Source organism: Camellia sinensis, chromosome 7 (assembly GCF_055761805.1).
Source record: "Camellia sinensis isolate YWXY chromosome 7, ASM5576180v1, whole genome shotgun sequence".
Classification (NCBI taxonomy): domain Eukaryota; kingdom Viridiplantae; phylum Streptophyta; class Magnoliopsida; order Ericales; family Theaceae; genus Camellia; species Camellia sinensis.
The window spans coordinates 193,668,937-193,688,339 of NC_138967.1; the positions used below are offsets into that span (position 1 = coordinate 193,668,937).

The window sequence follows — 19,403 nt, forward strand, 5'->3', positions numbered from 1 at the left end:
TTAACCTGCCCAGTCTTCGTGCCAACGAAATCAGGTAGCTCGGTTCCACAAGGCCTTTGCCATTACCAAGCAAGATCACGGCCCAATCTCGGAGCCAAATACCTCGGCCCAACCTCGTTCGGCCCAATCTGTCCGGCTAATTCCACGGCCCAATCTCAGATCATTAATCTCCGTCTCAATTTTAATCTCCCTCTCAAATATCAAGAAAATACCCTTATATTATTCATTTTCAAACCTTTAACACTTCCTCTTTTCCAGCTGTGTTGCCCTTCCCAGCGTCCTCTCCAAGCCCATTGCCCCCTCCCTCATGTTGTCCTTTTTATCTCTTCTTCAATTTAATGGACTTGTTTGATTTGTATCTCAATATACAATTTTTGAAAAAAAAAAATTTAATTTTATTTGGTTCAGAGTTTTTGAATTTTTTTCTTTCTAAAATCATTTTCTCTCTCCTGTATATCAATCAATCATTTTTTCTCTCACACACATTTACTTAACTATAACAAAATATCAAATTATCCCAAACTCCAAAACTATTTTAAAATATATAATTAAACAAACCAAAAAAAATTCTACACTCTCTTTCTAAATTTTTTTAAAAAAAATTATCTCAAAAGACAAACTAAACACATCCTCTCGTGATAGAAGTTATGCGTCGCAGAAGGTAAGGACTGTACTGCGGTTAAGCATCGTAGGTGAGAGGCACTGACAAGGTTAGAAAGGTGGTGGTGGTGGTGGTGGTGGTGGTGGTTCATGGTAGGGGGCGGTGACTAATAGTGAAGATAGAAGTTGATGGTGTGTAATGGCCTTTATGGAGGATTAGAGTTCAGAATACTTATTCAAAAGTTAATTTGAATGAAGGACATAAAAATAATTAAAAAAATCAAGGCTTCGTTTGGTAAGCAATCTGAATTGTAGTTCCATCCATTGATTTGAGTATATTATTTGTTTTGAGCTTTCAAATCATAATTTTATATCTATTTCTCAAAACTCAATTCAAAACATAATCATTACTTTTCAAAACTCATAACCAAACAAATAATTCAAAACTCTTTTCAAAACTCAATTTAAATCAATATTTTATTTTTTTTAATATTTTAAATATTTAAATATTTTAAAAATATTTTAATATTTAAATATGCTATGATTTTTTTAATTTTTTAATATTTTTAATATTTTTAAATATTTTAATTTCAAAATATTACGATTTTAATTTTTTAAAATTTAAAATATTTTATAAAAATAAATTCAAACTCTATTTTATAAAAATATTTTTAAATATTTTAATTTTTTTGTTATGTATTTGGTTACGATTTGAGTGAAGAGTTGTGAAAGTAGTATGGAGTTTCGAGTTATGTATTTGGTTATGAGTTTTAAAAATAATTTCTTAATTGAGTTTTGTTTTATGTGTTTGGTTATGATTTGAGTGTATAGTTGTTTTTAAATTTAAAATATTAACATTTTAAATTATTTAAATATTTATTTTAATTTTTTACTTATTAAATTTTTTAGATTATATAAATTATTTAAATATTTATGATTTAAATTTTTTGAATATTTATTTTGAAAAAAAATTATTTCCTTTGTAGTATTTTCAATTAAAAATTGATTAATGTTATTTTCTGTTAATAATAAATTTTTTTAATTGAATTTTAAAAAGAGTTTGGTTATGAGTGTTGATCAGAATTTTCAATAGTGTGAAAGTAGTGTGTTTTGTTAGAAGTTATAACAATTTGAATTAAGTTTTGAAAATTCTTTCCAAAACTCATAACCAAACAAATTTTCTTACTTCACATGTCAAATCAAACTTTCAAAACTCAATTCCACACTCTATTCAAATCCATAACCAAATAAATTTTCTACACTCAAATTATAATTCCACAACTCACAAACTCAAAATACAACTTATACTCGCAAATCATATTTACAAAACTCTACCAAACACAACCTAAATAATTCTTTTTTGTCATTACCGATGGGCAATCACATAAGAAATAAGAAAATGGCTAATAATACCAAGATTTTATGAATTATTAGTAAATATTATTTCATCCTTCTCGTTCATAAAAAAAAAAAAAAAAGTGCACTCCATAATTAGACTCATATAATATTTTGGAAGTATTATAGTCACAAAGCCCTTGTTTCTAGACTTTGATTTTTGACTCTTTGAAATTTTGTAAATTTTTTAAGAAAGATCAGCCTTGAAGATTCATTCCACCATCTAAGTGTCTACATCAATTATTGACCTCAAAAACACTCAGAAGAAAAAGACAAAATTTATAGAAGATAAGACCTCTCTTCAACGATTAGCGAAATTCACGCTAAGAAACGACAACAGCTATTGTAAATATTTGTACCTGTAATTATTTGCGTCTATCGGCAGTAAGGTTTTTCCTTCACTCACTACTTTAATAGAGCAGACGACACCTACCCTGCTCCATTAAAGCAAAGCTGTGAAAATCCTTACACGTATCTTGTAACAAATTATAGTGTCGACTCCATTAAAGCAAAGCTATGAAAATCCTTACACGTGTCTTGTAACAAATTATAGTGTCGAAATTTTATCAAAAAATGAGAATTAAATGATATGCGATGGGACCCAAAGCAGTACCCGATATCATTATCCTAACCCTTTATTGATAAAATTTTGTTATCCATATCTAGAATAGTAGTTGGTGTCAAAGTCTATGCATTTATTGCATAGAAATTTTGTAAAGTCTAAAGATAGGCCTAAATAGACCTTTAGACTTTTGGTTCAAATTTTTGACGTAGGATAAATCTCTAGTTTTGTTTGTATCTATCAAATATGTGTATAAATTGGCATTCATGCCAACGAATGAAGCAATGAAAAAATTCTCTCAACTCTTTCTTGCAAAAATCCTCCTCCGACTTTTGGCTAAATTTTTTTTTTTAAGTGTTCAAGTCTTTTAGAACCTCAAAGTCTGTAACATAATCTTTGCAAGTATACTACTTATTAATATGAAGTGTGCGTAGTCTCTCTTCTTCCTCATATATTTCAAAAGGGTTACTCTTCTGTTTTAAAAATCTATTTTCTTTTTGGAAAAATTAAGTTTATAAAATGCTTGCTTGCTCATTAATATTACATGCTTTGCACCTTCATAATATCTGATGTTTTCTATTTTATTACTGAGTGACCTTACCTGAAGAGCCTATGTGAGCCGTGATTAGGCATTTGAGGGTAAATTGTAGGCAGAAAGGGAAAAGTAAAAAATAGAAAATAAAAATATATTATATTGAACGAGGCTTAATTTCAAGGTGAGAGTACATGTAATGAAATCAAACATCGCCTAAAAATAATTTTACCAAAGAAAAGGAATTTTAGAATAAAAAGAGAGCAACCTGAGTAGAAATATCAAGGAAATGTTTTTCATAAAAGAATTTTAAAATCGAAATTTTATGCCTTTAGAAGAAAAACTTAGAATTAAAATCAGATCCAGTACTGAGCTTATACAAGAATTAGAAGATCAAAAATTAAGATATCGGTTTCTGTTATCATAAGCTTCTGGTAAATCTCTAGAAAATTATAGTTTGAAAATCACTCAAATAAATAGACAAATAACTATAAAACAAGAAGCCTTACAGCTAGCCATGCAACAGTTTGAAGATTTATTAGCATAACTGCAGAATTAATTAGACAATTCTCAGCCCAATTTCAAATAGTGGTAAACCACTAACTCAACCCCAAAAAATTGGTGTCAGAGCAGTATTCGATTTTAGGACAGTTTAAGTTAGTTTATGCATTTCGCTTATGGAAATAGAGTAGTTTTTTTATTTTTGGACAATTTAGTTATAAATTTCATATAGTAGCTTTTAATAATTTTAAAGTAGGATTTAATTTCGTGTATGAAAAGAGTAGAATATTTAGATTTAAAACTCAGCAATCCTAACCATCGTCTTAATATAGATAAAAATAAATTTTGTTGTAATTTTGAAGGTACTTTTACACATCAGCTCCATAGTGAACATAATTCTCAGTTAAATAGTATTATAGATCATCAGATTAATTTTGCAGAAAATATTAAAAAGGACGTAAATAAAATTAGTAATCTTTGTACCTTATCTATAGACCATCTTCGCAATACTCGTAGTATAATTAAAGATCAAGATAGAAAATTAGATTATATTCAAGACCAGTGTAGTTCAATCCTACAAAAACGAATAGAGTTGAATTTAAAAAAATTTCCCACAAAGCTAGAAATAGAACCTCTAATATCAGCCATAAATATTAATAGCTCGAAGCAAATAGAGTTAGAATTTAAGCAATTAATTGAAAAAATTCATAGTCAGATAAATCAAATAGCTAAACAAATAGAACAGATCAACCAAATTCAAGATAATTTAAAACTGAAATTAGAAATTTTAGAACAACTAATAAGATCTTAATTTATGAGCAGTGATAAAAAAAAAGCTAATAGAGACTACCAGATTATTTTAAAACGAGCAGAAGACTTTCATAATAACCCAGAACGAATTAGTAGCTATCAGGGAATAAATCAGTCAGATAAAATTTAAGTAAGACAAAATAATATAGAAATTTTATTTCTTATCTGGTTGTGTGAAAAATTTAAAGAATTATCAGAACAATTACACAGTTTAGAAAATCGTTTAGCTTCTTTAGAAAAAATAATACTTCAAAAAGGAAAAGGAGTAGAAGGACAAGCAAACAAACCTCAATCTCAAATAAACGAAGAGGATATAGCCAAATATTTTGAAAAGCTTAAATTACCAAAGAGACCTGCCTGTAGAACTTACAGAAAATAAAAATGTTTAAACAGCTAGTAAAAGGAATAATGAGAATGAAGATGTTAAAATGGAAGAATTTATAGATGTAGAACAACAAATAGAAAAATTTAAGAAAGAAAAACTAGAATTAATCACAGCTAAATATGTATGTAAGCTAGGTAAGATTCATAAAAAATAATATCTATTTAAACATTATGGTGAACAAATGATTAGTGTAACTCATGAAGATGAAAAAATAGAGCTAAATTTAATAAATAGAGAAAGCTATAAATATGCTGTAAATGAACATCTCAAAATGACTCACTTAAGATTAATTGTAGTAAGAATTAAGGCTTTAACTAGAGAAAATTTAAGAACTAAAGTTTTTGTATGTTTTTATGATGATAGGTTTAATGATGTAGGACAAAGTATTTTAGGCAGCTATGAATTAGATATGAATTCAAAAGGAGGAATAGTTTATTTTACACCAGATTTCCTATTACCAACTTCAACCTTTCATAAAAAGATAAAAATAGGGATAAAAAGTAGAGGATACAAAATGAAAAAATGAGAAAAGAATTTATTAGTTTGCACAGGATTTTTAGGCTTAGCAGTTTTAAAAAGCAATACTCATTATAGACTTACAAATGATCAAATAGTTAAAATATTAGGCGCAAAAGGAATAAAGGCACTATCAGCTAAAAAATATAATTCTGAAGATAATGCAGCACTAGATTGGAATTTAGGAGATTTTCTGGGACAAAAAAAGGTTAACCCGTCAAGATAATTTACTATATCAAAAAGCATATGGAAGCTATGCAGTAAGATTTACTCAATATACGTATGTAGCACCAGAAAAATCTAAAAATGATGAATTTAGCAGTATAGATAGGGAAGAAAATCAAGATAATCATAGTGACATAAATCAGCTTTATGTAATGACAGAAGAAAAAACAATATCACAAAATAAGATATATAATATTGATAAGATAGATTTGGAAAATTTCACTCTAAGCGATATGAATAAAATATTAGATGCGAGATACTTCGAATACATAGCTAGAGGAGATACGCATGATGAAGCAATGTCATTTTTAGACCAAGAATTTCATACCGAATATGTAGACGATATCATAGAAGATAAAATACATCCTAGCAAAATATTTAAAATACCAGAACCAGCTTAGTTAGAAGACACTTTTTATATGAACACTCAAACAACAGAAAGCACAGGAACTAGTAACCCACAACATATTGTAGAAGATCCAGTAGAACCAATGCATTATGCAGTAGGAGGAAGAAGACCATTATCCAATACAGGGCGTAGTAAAGCAGACCCGAATAAAAGTTATAGATTTCATGGAAAGCGTAGACAACCAGATATGAGTATACAATTACAGTCGGCAAATAACCAAGGAACCCTTTTAGATTTAGCTAGATTCGACCCCCAGATATGGCAAGAAGTGATAGAAAAATAGGAAAAAGATACGGTAAATGCATGGATGAATAATCCCTTTGAATCAATTGACATGCGGGAATATATAGAAACACTTTTAGGAGATTTAGCTTTTAATATATATTTAACTTTTAAAGGAAAATATGAGGAGACAATTAGACAGCTTAAACGACTAGGAGATAACCCATAGAATTTTACTAGTTTTATAAAAGAAATACTTATAGGATACGACCCTTCTAGAAAAAATGATTATACTCAGAGCATAGCACTGACCGAGTTAGATCAGATAACACTAGGAAGTTGGAAATATATTGTACCCTTTAGCAAATAATATTTAGTTATAGTAGCTAGAAGATGAAGAAATGGGAAGTCAATATTTTAGGAAATTACCTGGAGAATTAGGAAGAGAAATAGAAAATAGATGGTTAATTTATTATGCAAATTTACCAGCAAAAATAGCCTAAGGAGAAGTAAAATAAGAGGAGCTTTAGGAATAGGACCTAGGACAGTTTTTACATTCCACAGATTTAGAGAAAAATGTATAGAAGTTAAAATACAAAAAGATTTGAAAAAGCAAAACTATGGTTTCTGTAGTAGCATAATATATACTCCTCAGCAATATGAAGATAAATATAACAGGAAAAAATACAAAAAATATGGAAAATATAGAAAAGAAAAATATTGGAAGAAAAAATATAGAAAACCATGGAAAAAACAAAAATTCATTAGAAAGAGTAGAAATTTTAATAGGATAAATTATAAGCGACTACCCAAAGAAGAGAAAGATAAAAGAAAACAGAGATATGTTAGAAAACCTAATAGTAAAAAATGCAATTGTTTTATATGTGGAGAACCCAATCATTTTGCAAAAACCTGCCCAAAAAGACAAAGGCCTAATACTAACAAACAGATAGAAATACTACATATTATAGAAGATTTAGAAGAAGATATAGTTAGAATAAACAGTCATGATTCAAAAGTCTACAGCATAGTCAGTGATTATGAATATCAAATAGAAGCCATAAGTTCAGATAATGATTCAGAAAGTGATACAAACATGGACAATCTTTTAGGACAACTTAACCAAGAAATAGAAATGTCTCCTTCTCATGACACTTTCTTTATGATGGAATGCAATGCAGATACTGAATGTCAGCATAATATTCAAATAGGATTAGGATTTGACACCACTAGATGCAGTTATTGTAATTAGTTTTCGACCAAAAATAAGAGATCTCAGTGTTTATTATGCAGTATAACCTATTATGTAGTCTGTCTAGAAAAATTAAACATGACACACAAGATAACATTAGGAAATAACAACGAGATGTTAGAAGATCATAGTATAAAAAGTAGAGAATTGCATTTAACAATTAGAGAATTAGAAATACAAGTAAGATAACTTAAGTTACAAATATGAGAGGTAGAAACTAAGGCTAATTTTGACATAGAATGTTTAGAAACAGAAAATAAACAGCTTAAACAGCAGTTAGAACAATTTCATACTAGATACCCCTTAAAAGATAAATTGGTTGAAGAACATAAGAAACTCTTTAGAATTAGTCAACCTAGTTGATTCTCAACCCTTCAGTCAGTACTCCCAAGCACAGTAAGACAATACTTATTTACCATTTAATTACCCTGTTATACCCAAGCCAAATTTAGTTGAGATTTCTTGTGTAATTAAATTTGCAGAAAAAACCCTTAGTATAGATGCCATGATAGATACAGGAGCCTGTAAATCATATATTGAACAACACATAGTTCCACCAGGATAGAGCACAGCTTTAACAACCCCAGCCTTAGTCAATATAGCCGATGGCACTAAACAGACATACACACATTGCATCAATGGAGCACAAATTAGTTTTCATCACATAGATCTCGAACTCAACATATAGAATGGTTCCTTTACCTCAAGTTTGGATTGGAAAATACTTGATAAAACCATCCTTTCATCTTAGGACTTAAACTTCATACTTAGTCTACAAGGCGGCATGTTTATCAGCTAAAACAACATCAGTTTCTTCAAACGAACTGTATATACACCCACAGCCGATGCCCTTAGCACTATTGCCCATTCATCAGAGTTGCGTGCGAAGTGTGGTGGTACCATAGGAGTAGATTCTATTCCCGCTATTTTTTAATTTCCTAGTAGAAACATTTTTCTTGAGCTAGCCCAAAAGTATATACCAAATGAAGAGATAGCAAATACTTCTTTAGAAAATTTAGATATAGAAAATTTTGAATTAGAGGATATAGAAGAGTTTGAATTTGAAAAAAAAAAAGAGACTATTGGAACCTAGGAGATTTTCAACAAATTGTTAACCTAGAGTTAATTTTTTCAAAAATAGGAAAATTGAAGAAAAAACCAGTATACAGAAGAACAGAAAATGATTTAGATGAAATAATAAGATTAGCTGAAACAACATAAATTTTAGGTGAATAACCCATGAAATATTGGGAAATAAATAAAGTTTTAGCCAGTTTAGATATAAAAAATAAAGATTATAAGATTACATCAGCACAAATAGATCATACGCCAGCAGACATAGAAGAATTTAGGACACAGATTAAGAAGTTATTAGATTTAGGAGTAATTTGACCTAGTAATAGCCCGCAAAGGAGCGCCGCATTTATGGTATAAATCATGCAGAGATAAAAAGAGGAAAAGGTAGAATGGTTATAAATTATAAAAGATTAAATGACAATACAGAAGATGATAAATATAATATACTAGATAAAGATTAGCTCATAAACAAAATACAGACAGCAAAAATATTTAGCAAATTTGATTGCAAATCAGGATTTTGGCAGATAAAAATAAAGAAGGAAAGCATATCTTGGATAGCCTTTTGTTGCCTACAAGGACATTATGAATGGCTAGTTTTGCCTTTTGGACTAAAAAATGCACCTTCCATATTTCAACGTAAAATGGATAGTATATTTAATAAATATAATTTTATATTGGTATATATAGATGACATATTAGTATTTAGCCCAGATAAAAATAGTCACATAGATCATTTATATATAGTATTAGAAGAATTTATAAATAATGGAATAATAATTAGTAAGAGAAAAATGGTATTAAATAAATCCCATATAGAATTTTTAGGAATGGAGTTAGGAGATGGAAAAATCACGCTACAACCTCACATAGTTAAGAAAATTTTAGATTACCCAGATAAATTAGAAGATACAAAACAACTTCAATCATTTTTAGGAATTTTAAATTATGCATGAATGTGCATTCCTAACCTTAGTAAAATAATAGGACCCCTATATAGTAAGACCACACCTACAGGGCAAAAATATTTCAATCAACAAGATATAGCTTTAGTTAGAAAAATAAAAGACATTTGTAAAAATTTACCCGACCTACAACTTCCTTTAGAATCAGAATATATAATCGTAGAAACAGATGCAAGTCAATTAGGATGGGGAACAATAATATTAGTTAAACCTAGCAAATATGATAGTAAAAATAAAGAGCGCATTTGTAAATATAGTTTTGGATAATTTAAAGAAAAAGATACAATCATGATTAGCCTAAATTTTGAGATATTAGGAATAGTATATGCAATAAACAATTTTAGATTATTTTTGCACAAACCCTTTACAATTAGAACAGACTGTGAAGCTATAGTTAGATTTCATAATAAACTTAATGAGCGGAAACTAAGTATCAGAAGATGGGCAAAATTTTTAGATTGTATAGTAGGACAAGGATATAAAGTAGAATTTGAACATTTTAAAGGGAGTGATAATAAATTAACAGATTGGCTAAGTAGGAAAATTTATTTAGAAAAAGAAAATAACCAGTTTAATTTTTGTGCAGATAATAGAGAACAACAAAACAATGAACTTTGGGGGATTTGCTCTTCCCATTTATGAAAGCAGAAACAAATTCAGACCATTAACAGGAATCAAGCTAGACCCAGTTCAACAGTGTCTTTTAGATAACCTTTGGAACAACCATGACCATCCATCTAAACGTCTGTCAGCTTTAAACTCTCTTAGTATATATTTTTCAAAAATCCAGAACAAACCTTTATCTAAAAGCTTTTCTTTTTATGTAGTAATTAAAGGAACCAAGCCTGGTATTTACTGTGATTGAATAGAAGTTGAACCCTTAGTTAAAAATTTTCCCATACCTCAGTTTAAAGGATTTTATGATTTCGAGTCAGCCAGTACCTATGCCCGCAGACAGATAGGAACTAGTTATTTTATCAGCCAAATAGCTAAAGATTATCTGGACACATTGAGCAAGATAAAGTCAACAACTCTTGCTACTAGTGGAGGCCCAGTTAGCCAGATAACAGGAAGCAGTAGTGCTAACCCTCAACCAGATTCTTAAAATCCTCTCCAAATGTACAGACATTGTGAAGGCCATACCAGAAATTTTAAGAAAATTATGGATAAAGGCAAAAAGGTTAGTGAAGAACTAGACCAGCTCCAAGACGAAGAAAAACAATTGAGAGCAACTATTCGAACTCTAACGAACCAGCTTAAAAAATTAGCTCCAGAAAAAGCAACTGCTCCCTTTCCTAACCCAGAAATCAGATAACTTACCAGTGAGGAATTTGAACAATTGAGTGCTAGAATGTATTTCTTCAGGCATTCTATTATTCAATCTTTTGTGAGAAAAATCGAGAAATAGAAGACCTTAAACCCTATATATACACCTTAACCGAAGATAGTAGAAATAACGAGTTAGTCACTATACAACAGTTTCTTCAGGACCTCTCCATAGCAGGAGTTCAATGTCCTGGTATGGCTTATCAATGGACTTATCTCTATGAGGATGAAGAACAACCCTGTTTACAATAAGAAAGATGTATAGATAGGCTAGAATATTTCAGTAGATATCAGTGTAATTTAGATTTCAGCATCTGTCTTTGCTAGATAAATCTAGCAACATTCGAGCCATTGGAGATAGAGATTAGGGGCAAAACGCGTTATCTAACAGCCTCACAATTGTGAGATTACGGTTTTGTCTCTAGAATAATTTTCTCAGATCCAAATCAGACAGATAATTTTGGAAATAAACTTGCTCATTCAGTACTCTGTGTAAAGGAGGAGCATCATCCATTTGTAGAAGTATTAGTTGATAGCAAGCTACCAGAATGGAAAGGAATAAGATGCATTCCCGCCAAGCATAAAATGTACCTTAGAGGAACTTCAACATTTCCAGAATACCCAGGACTTCTCAATCGGAGACCGTGGCCATGCATAAAATTTTCACTCAGAGATCAGCTCAATAAATGGAGAAAATTTGCTAATAATCCTCTATTAGCATATAATGGAAATTATGGCCATCTAGTTTGTGAAGATAGAAATCAAAAGATATACTGTAACCTAGCTATCCCAGGATATCCCTTCAGCAAAGAAACATTTGTCAATGAAAGTCAGTATCTCGACTATCAGCATAACGTCTCTCGTGAGTCACCACTTGTGAGAAATGAAGATAACCAATGGAAGAATGAACTAGATAATGGGGTTGATTTCTACGATCAACTTTCGGCAACAGATCTTGACGATCTTTTAGATAGAATGTATGGGTTAAAAAAAAAAAAAAGAAGACAAAATGGGTTAGGTTTCGTTTGGAAAGATGGGTTAGGTTGGATAGGGTTATTTTAGTAAAAAAAACAAAATATATTTTTTAGCCTAATAAGACAAAATATCATATCCAACCCATAATCATTACATTCTTTCTCTCACACAAAGTCAAAAAAGCCAAAAAACCCTTTCCAAACGAGGCTTTTAACCCCAGGTTAAAATAACAAAAAAAATCAAAAAGTCAAAAAGTTAACCCATTTCCCAAACGAACCGTTATAAGAGTGTCTCCAATGCTTTCTTTTTTGTTTTATCAAATTTAAATTTGATAAAAACACCTACATATTCTAACATTAACATCAAACCAGTATTAAATTGAGAATTTCTCAAACTTTTCATCAAATTAAAGATGGTTAAAACCTTTTATCAAATTACTGTAAATAGCTGTTGGAATCATATACCAGATAATCGGTTGTTTTCCTAGACAATCTTTTCCTTAGGGGTGAGCAGCAGATATACCGATCCTCCAAAACCAACCGAACCGAACCGATCCGCCGCATTTTAGACGGATGCGTGATGATGAGCGGACGGTTGCGGACTGATTTTCTCCAATCCGCCAATTTGGTGGACGAATGACGGATTTGAGATTCCTTTGGCCGCAACCGAACTGCCAAACCGCGAGCACCCCTAGTAATTTATATGACTTTGTATTTTCAATTTGTTTAAATATTTTGTTTGTGTTTTCAATTGAAAAAGAGTTTAAATATTCGGTTGAAAAAAAGTTTTCAACTTGAATATATTTTTTGAATTGAAAAAAATAAACGTATTATTTATCTATATTTTTTAGTTTTTAAATCTAACTCTAAAAATAATAAATAGAAAATATGATACATGCTGATTGATTTTTGTTTTCAAAAATATATACAGATGTAACAATACAGGGACATACAATCTCTACTACTGCTCTGTTCATGGTTTTGGTGGTTTGAATTATTTTTATATTTTAAGAACCATAAATTGTAATACTTTATGTGGATGAATCATGCTGTCATTGTAATATGTGGATGAGACATACAATGATTGTGATATTCTAAAGTTTCAAACTTTCTTTCTTTGGATGAGATATACAGTGATTGTAGTGCTTTTTTAAGTCATTGACTGTAATATTTTTTTTTTTTTTTTGAGGAAGTGCACAAGTTGAATTATGTTGAAAATTTATAAAATTTTAAACCGTCAAACCGATTCGCATCCATCCGCTAAATCGCCAATCCGCTCAATCCACATCCGCTAGACTGGCGGAGGGATGTGGGTTGATTTTCTCCAATTCGCCAATCTGGCGGACGGATGGCAGATTGGAGGTTCCGTGGCGCAACCGACCCGCGCTCACCCTTATTTCCTACTTATGATTGACCGACCAGATAGCCTCTAGGTTGTCCTTCCATTCAATCAATGGTTTGATTAAAAATGAAAATTTTCTATTGCAACACTCTTTATCGAATGAAATTTTTATTTAAATTTATTGAAAAAAGAGAGTACAGGTTGAAAATGCTTCGAGTGATGTAAAAAAGGTAGAAGTAATATATTTTCATCATTGAAGTGTAAGTTATTATTTGACATGTATTAAAATAACATATATTATTTTAAATATTATCTTATTTAGGTCATAATTATTTTATTTAATTTACATTGGTCCCGTTTGGTAGAGCTGTGAGAAAGTGATTATAATTTATAACCTAACAGCTTATACCTTATAACTGTGAACATAAGCTAATTTTTGACTTATAAATTAAGTTTCTCCTCCTCCACTCAAAGAATAAGTTGATTTTTGACTTACAAAAAGCTATAAGCTGTATTGTTAAACTGAACCAAACACATCAAAATAACTTAAATTAAGCTAAAAATTAAAATAAACTGAAAATAAACCTTACCAAACAAGGCCATTACTCTTTTATCAAATTACTTTAAATTCAATTCATATTTTATATTTTTTCATAAAAAAAATTATATATATACTAAATGTAGCACATGCAACAACCCTAATACTTTAGGGGCGTTGGTGTAATTAACATATCACAAAACCAATCACCTCTCTCTCTCTCTCTCTCTCTCTCTCTCATCTGAATCCCCCGAACCCTCCGTCTTCTCAACTATAGAGACACACGGACATAGTCTGTATCTCAGCTCCGATTCGACTCATTCCTCTCCAATCTCTGCTTTCAGGTACGAACCGAACCATCTAATTGTTCATTCTCATCGATGTTGATGTAAATTCTCTGTTTTTGACGGAAAATCGTTTCCACCAATAACTTTCCGGGAAAATTTCTCTCTCTCTCTCTCTCTCTCTCTCTCTCTCTCTATCTCCTTTTATGAGATACTTGTTTACTCTAGGAATTTAACCTAATTTGTATTGTATGAAGAGATAAAAAGGATAGAGAGAATATGAACTAGTTTTAACGAGTTTGTTGTTTTTTGATGCTAAATCGTTTCCGGGAAAATTTATGTCTCGTTCTCTTTTTTTCATGATATTGTGATGGAGAAGAGATACCTATTTACGCTAGGAATTTAACCTAATTTGTGTGAAGAAATAAAAGGATAAAGAAACTGAACAAGTTTTACACTTTGTTTGGATGGAGTGATTTGGCGAGAAATAATTAGAACTTATGAGAAAGTGAACTCTTTTCTCATGTTTGGTTTGTAAGTTGAGTGAATGTTTATTGCCCACCAAAAGTGGTGAAATTTGGCGAGAAACAAGTTGATTGATCGTCAAATAAGTGAATTTTTTACTTTTTGGACTAAAAAGTTGAGGAAAAAAAGATGGTTGACTGGGTTAACTTTTTACTTTTTATGGAAAAATATGTATTAAAAAATTGTATAAATTAGTGTGTGGAAGAAGATTAGGAGCGTGAGTTGTACGGTCGTACTATTTACGCCGCTGAATTGATGCTAAAAAATGATTAGTTACTTTTCGGGCATTGCATTGGAGGGTGCTGTTCGGCCTGTAGGGGGCCATCACGGGTCCCGTTTTGATAATCTGAACCATTCAATGTGTAGAACTCGTCGAGTACTATATCCTTGTAAAAAATCACGTTGATCGGATATCGATAGCTATCTGATTAGATTAATTTTTTTCAACCGTTAATTATAACACTATCCATTTTTTTATACAAAACTGATTTGATCATGTAGTTACCTATATCCGATCAATGTAATTTTTTACATACATATAGTACCCGACGAGTTCTACATATTGAACGGTTCAGATTATCAAAATGGGACCAGTGATGGCCCCAACGGGCTGAACAGAAGTGTGTTAAAATTACACCAAAACTGTGCAATTTTTCTTAAAAAACGCAGCCACAGATCTGATTTTGAAAAGATTGACTTGTAATTTTGTGTGTGAAATTAAGGGGTTGTTTGGGATGTTTTAAATAAGTGCACTTTTTGACTTTTTATAAAAAGATGTGTAGAAAAGTAGAGAGGAGATATTGATTGATGTGACCCAAAAAAGATAAAAAGATAAAAAGTATAGACTTATTTAGTCTTCTTAAATTTGGCCTAAATTTTTTAATATTTTTTTTGGTAAATAGTGATAACTTTTTAAATTTTTGAGTAACTTTTTGACTTTTTTTACATATGTCAAACCAGGCCTTATAATACCAAGGTTGTTCCTTCGTTAAGGAAGAAAAGAAATCTCATGAATATCTCTCTCACATATTTTGTTTTCTTAATCATCCAAACGTGATGGTGAGAAAACACAATTATTTCTTTCTTTTATCACCCTATGATTGGATCGTAGTGTTAACGAGTTTGTCTGTGTAATTTTTCGGGAAAATCTCTCTCCCTCCCTCTGTCCTGTTTAATTCCTGCTGATATTGTGGAGAGAAGGGATACCTATTTACACTTGGAATTTAACTTAATTTGTATGAAGAAATAAAAGGATAGAGAAAATCAACAAGTTTTAACGAATTCGGATTGCCAAAATCTAATGTTTGGAACAAATGCTTACAATGTATAAATTTTTTGATTGTATGATCTGAAGTCTGCTAGAGCATTGTTGTTTCAATATTTGTGGTGAACAAGTTTTATTGGTTTTCAATTCCCAAACCACGATCTGGGTTTTTTTTTCAGCTCGAATAAGCTAGAAAAACGGCTTTTAGAATCTTTTCATCCTGACACTCTGCCTAGTGTTTTAATGTTTCATTGTTTGATGTCCCAGCATAAACATGTGGTTCTCACGAATTTGCATATACACAAACATATGCCTTATGTTTTGTTGTGGGTGCTGCGAGTATGTATCAATATTATTATTTTTAGGCAATAAAATGTTGCATTTTCAGGTCATTCTGTCATTGTGCATGAGGATGTCTTCACTGACTGCGAGTACTGTCCCTACCCCGGCAACAATACCGTCAGGTGTGTGGATATAATTATAATGGATGTTTTAATTTGGAGGTGGTTTGTTTCAGTCTCTGCACTAAACTGAACTCCTAAACTTTAGGTGAATTTTGGAGCAAATCAACCGGGAGGCTAAACAGAAGAATCCCATCTAAAAGTTATACAGTTTTTGGTTTATTTAGGATCAGATTTTGGAGGAAGATGAGGGGGACTGAAGGTGAAAATAACTGAGTGAGAAGTTCTTCAAATAGTAAAAGTAATGAATAGAATTTGATTTGGAAGTCTTAGGGACTTGGATTGGTTATCATTTAGCCAAGGTTACAATTGCACATGGACTTTATTTTCCTTTGTCATAGCTTCTCCACCCACACTGTGATTGCATTTTAAGCTCAAATTCATTGAAAACTGTTTGTGTGTGCGCGCGCGCGCGTAATGGAGTTAAAAGCCGTGTTCTTGTTTTTGTTAGAAAGGAAAAAGAAAAAGACCTAAGCTTTTGGATTATACATTTGTTTAAAGTATTACTAGGAATGGAGTTGGATTTATTTGGCAGAGTCTCACAGAGTTATATGATGGTTTGGGCTGATAAACTAAAGAGGCACACTAGGTTCATTTGTATGTCGTGAACACCTCATAATTAGTATTGTGGTTTTTTCTTTACAATTTACATGTTTTTGTGCTAATTGGAACTTATTCTATTTGGTTTAGGAGGCTTTATAGACATTAATTTTACTTGCGTTACTAAATCATCATTACCTCTTCATACAGTGAGATCAGAGAGTCAGTGCAGGAGGCAGACCAAGCTCAGTTGTTCTTTTCCATTAGGGCTTATGCCACTTGGCCTGCAATTGAAGCCCTTAGATAGAAGGCACATTATACATGCTGTTCAAATGAGGTCTGCTTCTATAATATGTGCTGCTGCTCTGGTAAGTCTATCTTCTCATAGTTTATAGTTACCTTCTTTGCTTTTACATTGTCAGCAACATGACTTTTGGTCATAAATCGTAATGGTTTTCGTCATCTCATCATCCCAAACTTTTAAAAACCATGAAATAAATGTTGTGCTAGAATATGAAATTAGAGATCATAGAAACTAAATGCATCTTTTCTCCTCAATGTGTGTTGGATGAAGTCATTAGGCTTTCATATTACTTTTTTCAGTCCATTCTTCCAAGTATTGCTGAGGCAAGCTTGAGTTATGAAACTTTCAATGCTGAATATGCGCATTGTTGTCTGAGCCTCTTAGCTTGCTTGAGTTGTACATAAGTTTAACATGTGATGAAGCAAGGGATGGCCTAGGATTCAGTTTGCTGCAAACCCCAATTTGATGATGTAAGATGCTCGAGTTTCTGTTTATGCTCGTGCCTTTTTTGGGAGAAGCAGTAGTTAATGGTTTTAGTGTTTAGTCTACAGCATATCTTTATACTAAGCTTTTTATGGTCGGGCCCCTTAATGTCATGAAATTATAGGGACATGTTTCAAGAAATGAGTACATGCGTTCTATTTTTTCTATTTACTGTTTTTTTTTTTTTTTTTTTGATATCTTCATCTGGATTTGTTTCCTGTGCAGAATGTGACATGTGCTGCAGAGCAAACTCAAACTGTTACACGGCAATCATCAACCATTACCGTTGCTCCCATTCAAGGTATTTCCCTTTTAACTGACTTAATTGCATGTGCTCTCCATATTGTAATTTGCTAGTTGTGGTGTTTAATATTTCTTGATCTCAGATTCAAGGTGTTTCTTTGGGAGTCATAACGATAGCTGTTTAATTTTCTCAAATTTCTTCATTTTAGCTCTTCCTTGAGAAACACTGACACTACTAATAAGGTGTTGTATCAGATGTGTTGCATTCAAATGTGTCTTATTTTATTAATCTTTTTAGAACCACTTCAAGCACTTGGGGGCACAAGTGTCCATTATTTAAAACACATCACGTGTTAGAAGAAAATATTTTAAATAACTTGGGAGCAATGATTTAAATCAAAATAATTTGTATTTATACTTGTTAATAAGCATTTTAATATAGAAACCCAAAAACCTTAGTGTTCTAATTTGTTTAGGAATAGAACTTCTTCGAATAAATATTTTTATTTTTGTACATACTTCTTTCTAACATATAGAATGCGGAAAGTAATTTATTACTATTCTAATATAATAAAATATAATTAGATTTGTTACATAAAAAATGAAGAATTTGATATTATTTTATTTTCCAGGGATATATTTATTTGTTGCCATCTCCCTTTTGTTCCGTGTCTTGATTTTTGAATGTTGTTGTATCTGGTTGTCCATATTATATTGTATGCATGTCTCATGTCTGGATCTTTGCTCTCTTTCGACATGTTGAACTCAACAAACCCTAATCCGCTATACCACATTGAAATCAAAGGAAAAAAATGAGGGTAAAGAGCAGGAAAAACTGGTCACCAACTCCTAGCCCCATGTGATGTAACGGAAACACCAGTATACTACAAAGACCTGTGTTGTTTGCTTTACTTGTCTGTTTGGAATTTCTTTGAACTAAAAAATGTGAAATTGAAAGTGTTATGTTGTATTATATTTCTATCTTTTGTATTATTTATGTTTCATGTTAATAAAATTTGGAAGGATTGTCCTTTGAATAGCCCATAATGTTTTAACCAATTCCAGGTAAGGAAAAGTCACCAGAACTTGACGATGGAGGGACTGGATTTCCACCCCGTGATGATGGTGACGGAGGTGGTGGTGGAGGGGGCGGTGGAGGGGGCTGGACTGGCGGATTCTTCTTTTTTGGATTTCTCGCCTTTCTAGGCTTCTTGAAGGATCAAGAAAGCGAGGGGCCGTACCAGGACAGTAGGAGGAGAAGACAACGAAATTATTAGTTAATAAAAATTTTTGAAGAATTTTCCACAAGTTGCACGCGAAAATTTCATTGTGCTGTATTCTCTTGTGATTGATGAGAACAATAATTTGTAGTATGTAATACACACTGAGGCTGCTATTTGCATGTCTTATTCCCCAAATTTATACGATGTGCTTGTGCTAGTGAATACTTTGAAATGGGTAGGCAGTTCTATGTAATGTTCCTTTGATTTTGTGAAGTAGTTGTGACTAGCCGTGTATAATTTAGGGGCAAGGAAAGATCAACATTCTGTCTTGATTTTTGTACTTCATAATATTGACCATTGAATACTGCAAACAACACCGGTCTTGTAGCCTAAAGACAACAGCGTAGATCTGTGGATGCTTAGGTCTCCTTTCGTACTTGGCTTA

At 31.5% G+C, this 19,403-nt stretch overlaps 1 protein-coding gene across 2 annotated transcripts; it reads left to right on the plus strand.

Annotated features, from left to right (window-relative positions):
* The first annotated feature begins 13,750 nt into the window (after positions 1–13,750).
* LOC114304220 (uncharacterized) lies at positions 13,751–19,190 on the plus strand. 2 transcript variants are annotated; one of them, XM_028249404.2, is made up of 6 exons: positions 13,794–13,975; positions 16,093–16,168; positions 16,254–16,367; positions 16,916–17,073; positions 17,718–17,793; positions 18,801–19,190. In XM_028249404.2, exons 2-6 carry the CDS (start codon positions 16,111–16,113, stop codon positions 19,010–19,012), a joined length of 618 nt encoding a protein of 205 aa, XP_028105205.2. In that variant the 5' UTR covers positions 13,794–13,975; positions 16,093–16,110; the 3' UTR covers positions 19,013–19,190. The 2 variants fall into 2 exon arrangements, with proteins under 2 accessions (XP_028105207.2, XP_028105205.2); XM_028249406.2 differs by lacking the exon at positions 16,254–16,367 and having other exon boundaries at positions 13,751–13,975.
* The last annotated feature ends 213 nt before the right edge of the window (positions 19,191–19,403 follow it).

What these genes read in the sequence shown, in the direction of transcription:
- LOC114304220 (XM_028249404.2), top strand. Translation starts at nt 16,111, where the DNA reads ATGAGGATGTCTTCACTGACTGCGAGTACTGTCCCTACCCCGGCAACA. An exon ending in CCCGGCAACAATACCGTCAG is followed by an intron (nt 16,169 to 16,253) that starts GTGTGTGGATAT and finishes CCTAAACTTTAG; the next exon opens with GTGAATTTTGGAGCAAATCA. An exon ending in TAATATGTGCTGCTGCTCTG is followed by an intron (nt 17,074 to 17,717) that starts GTAAGTCTATCT and finishes TTTCCTGTGCAG; the next exon opens with AATGTGACATGTGCTGCAGA.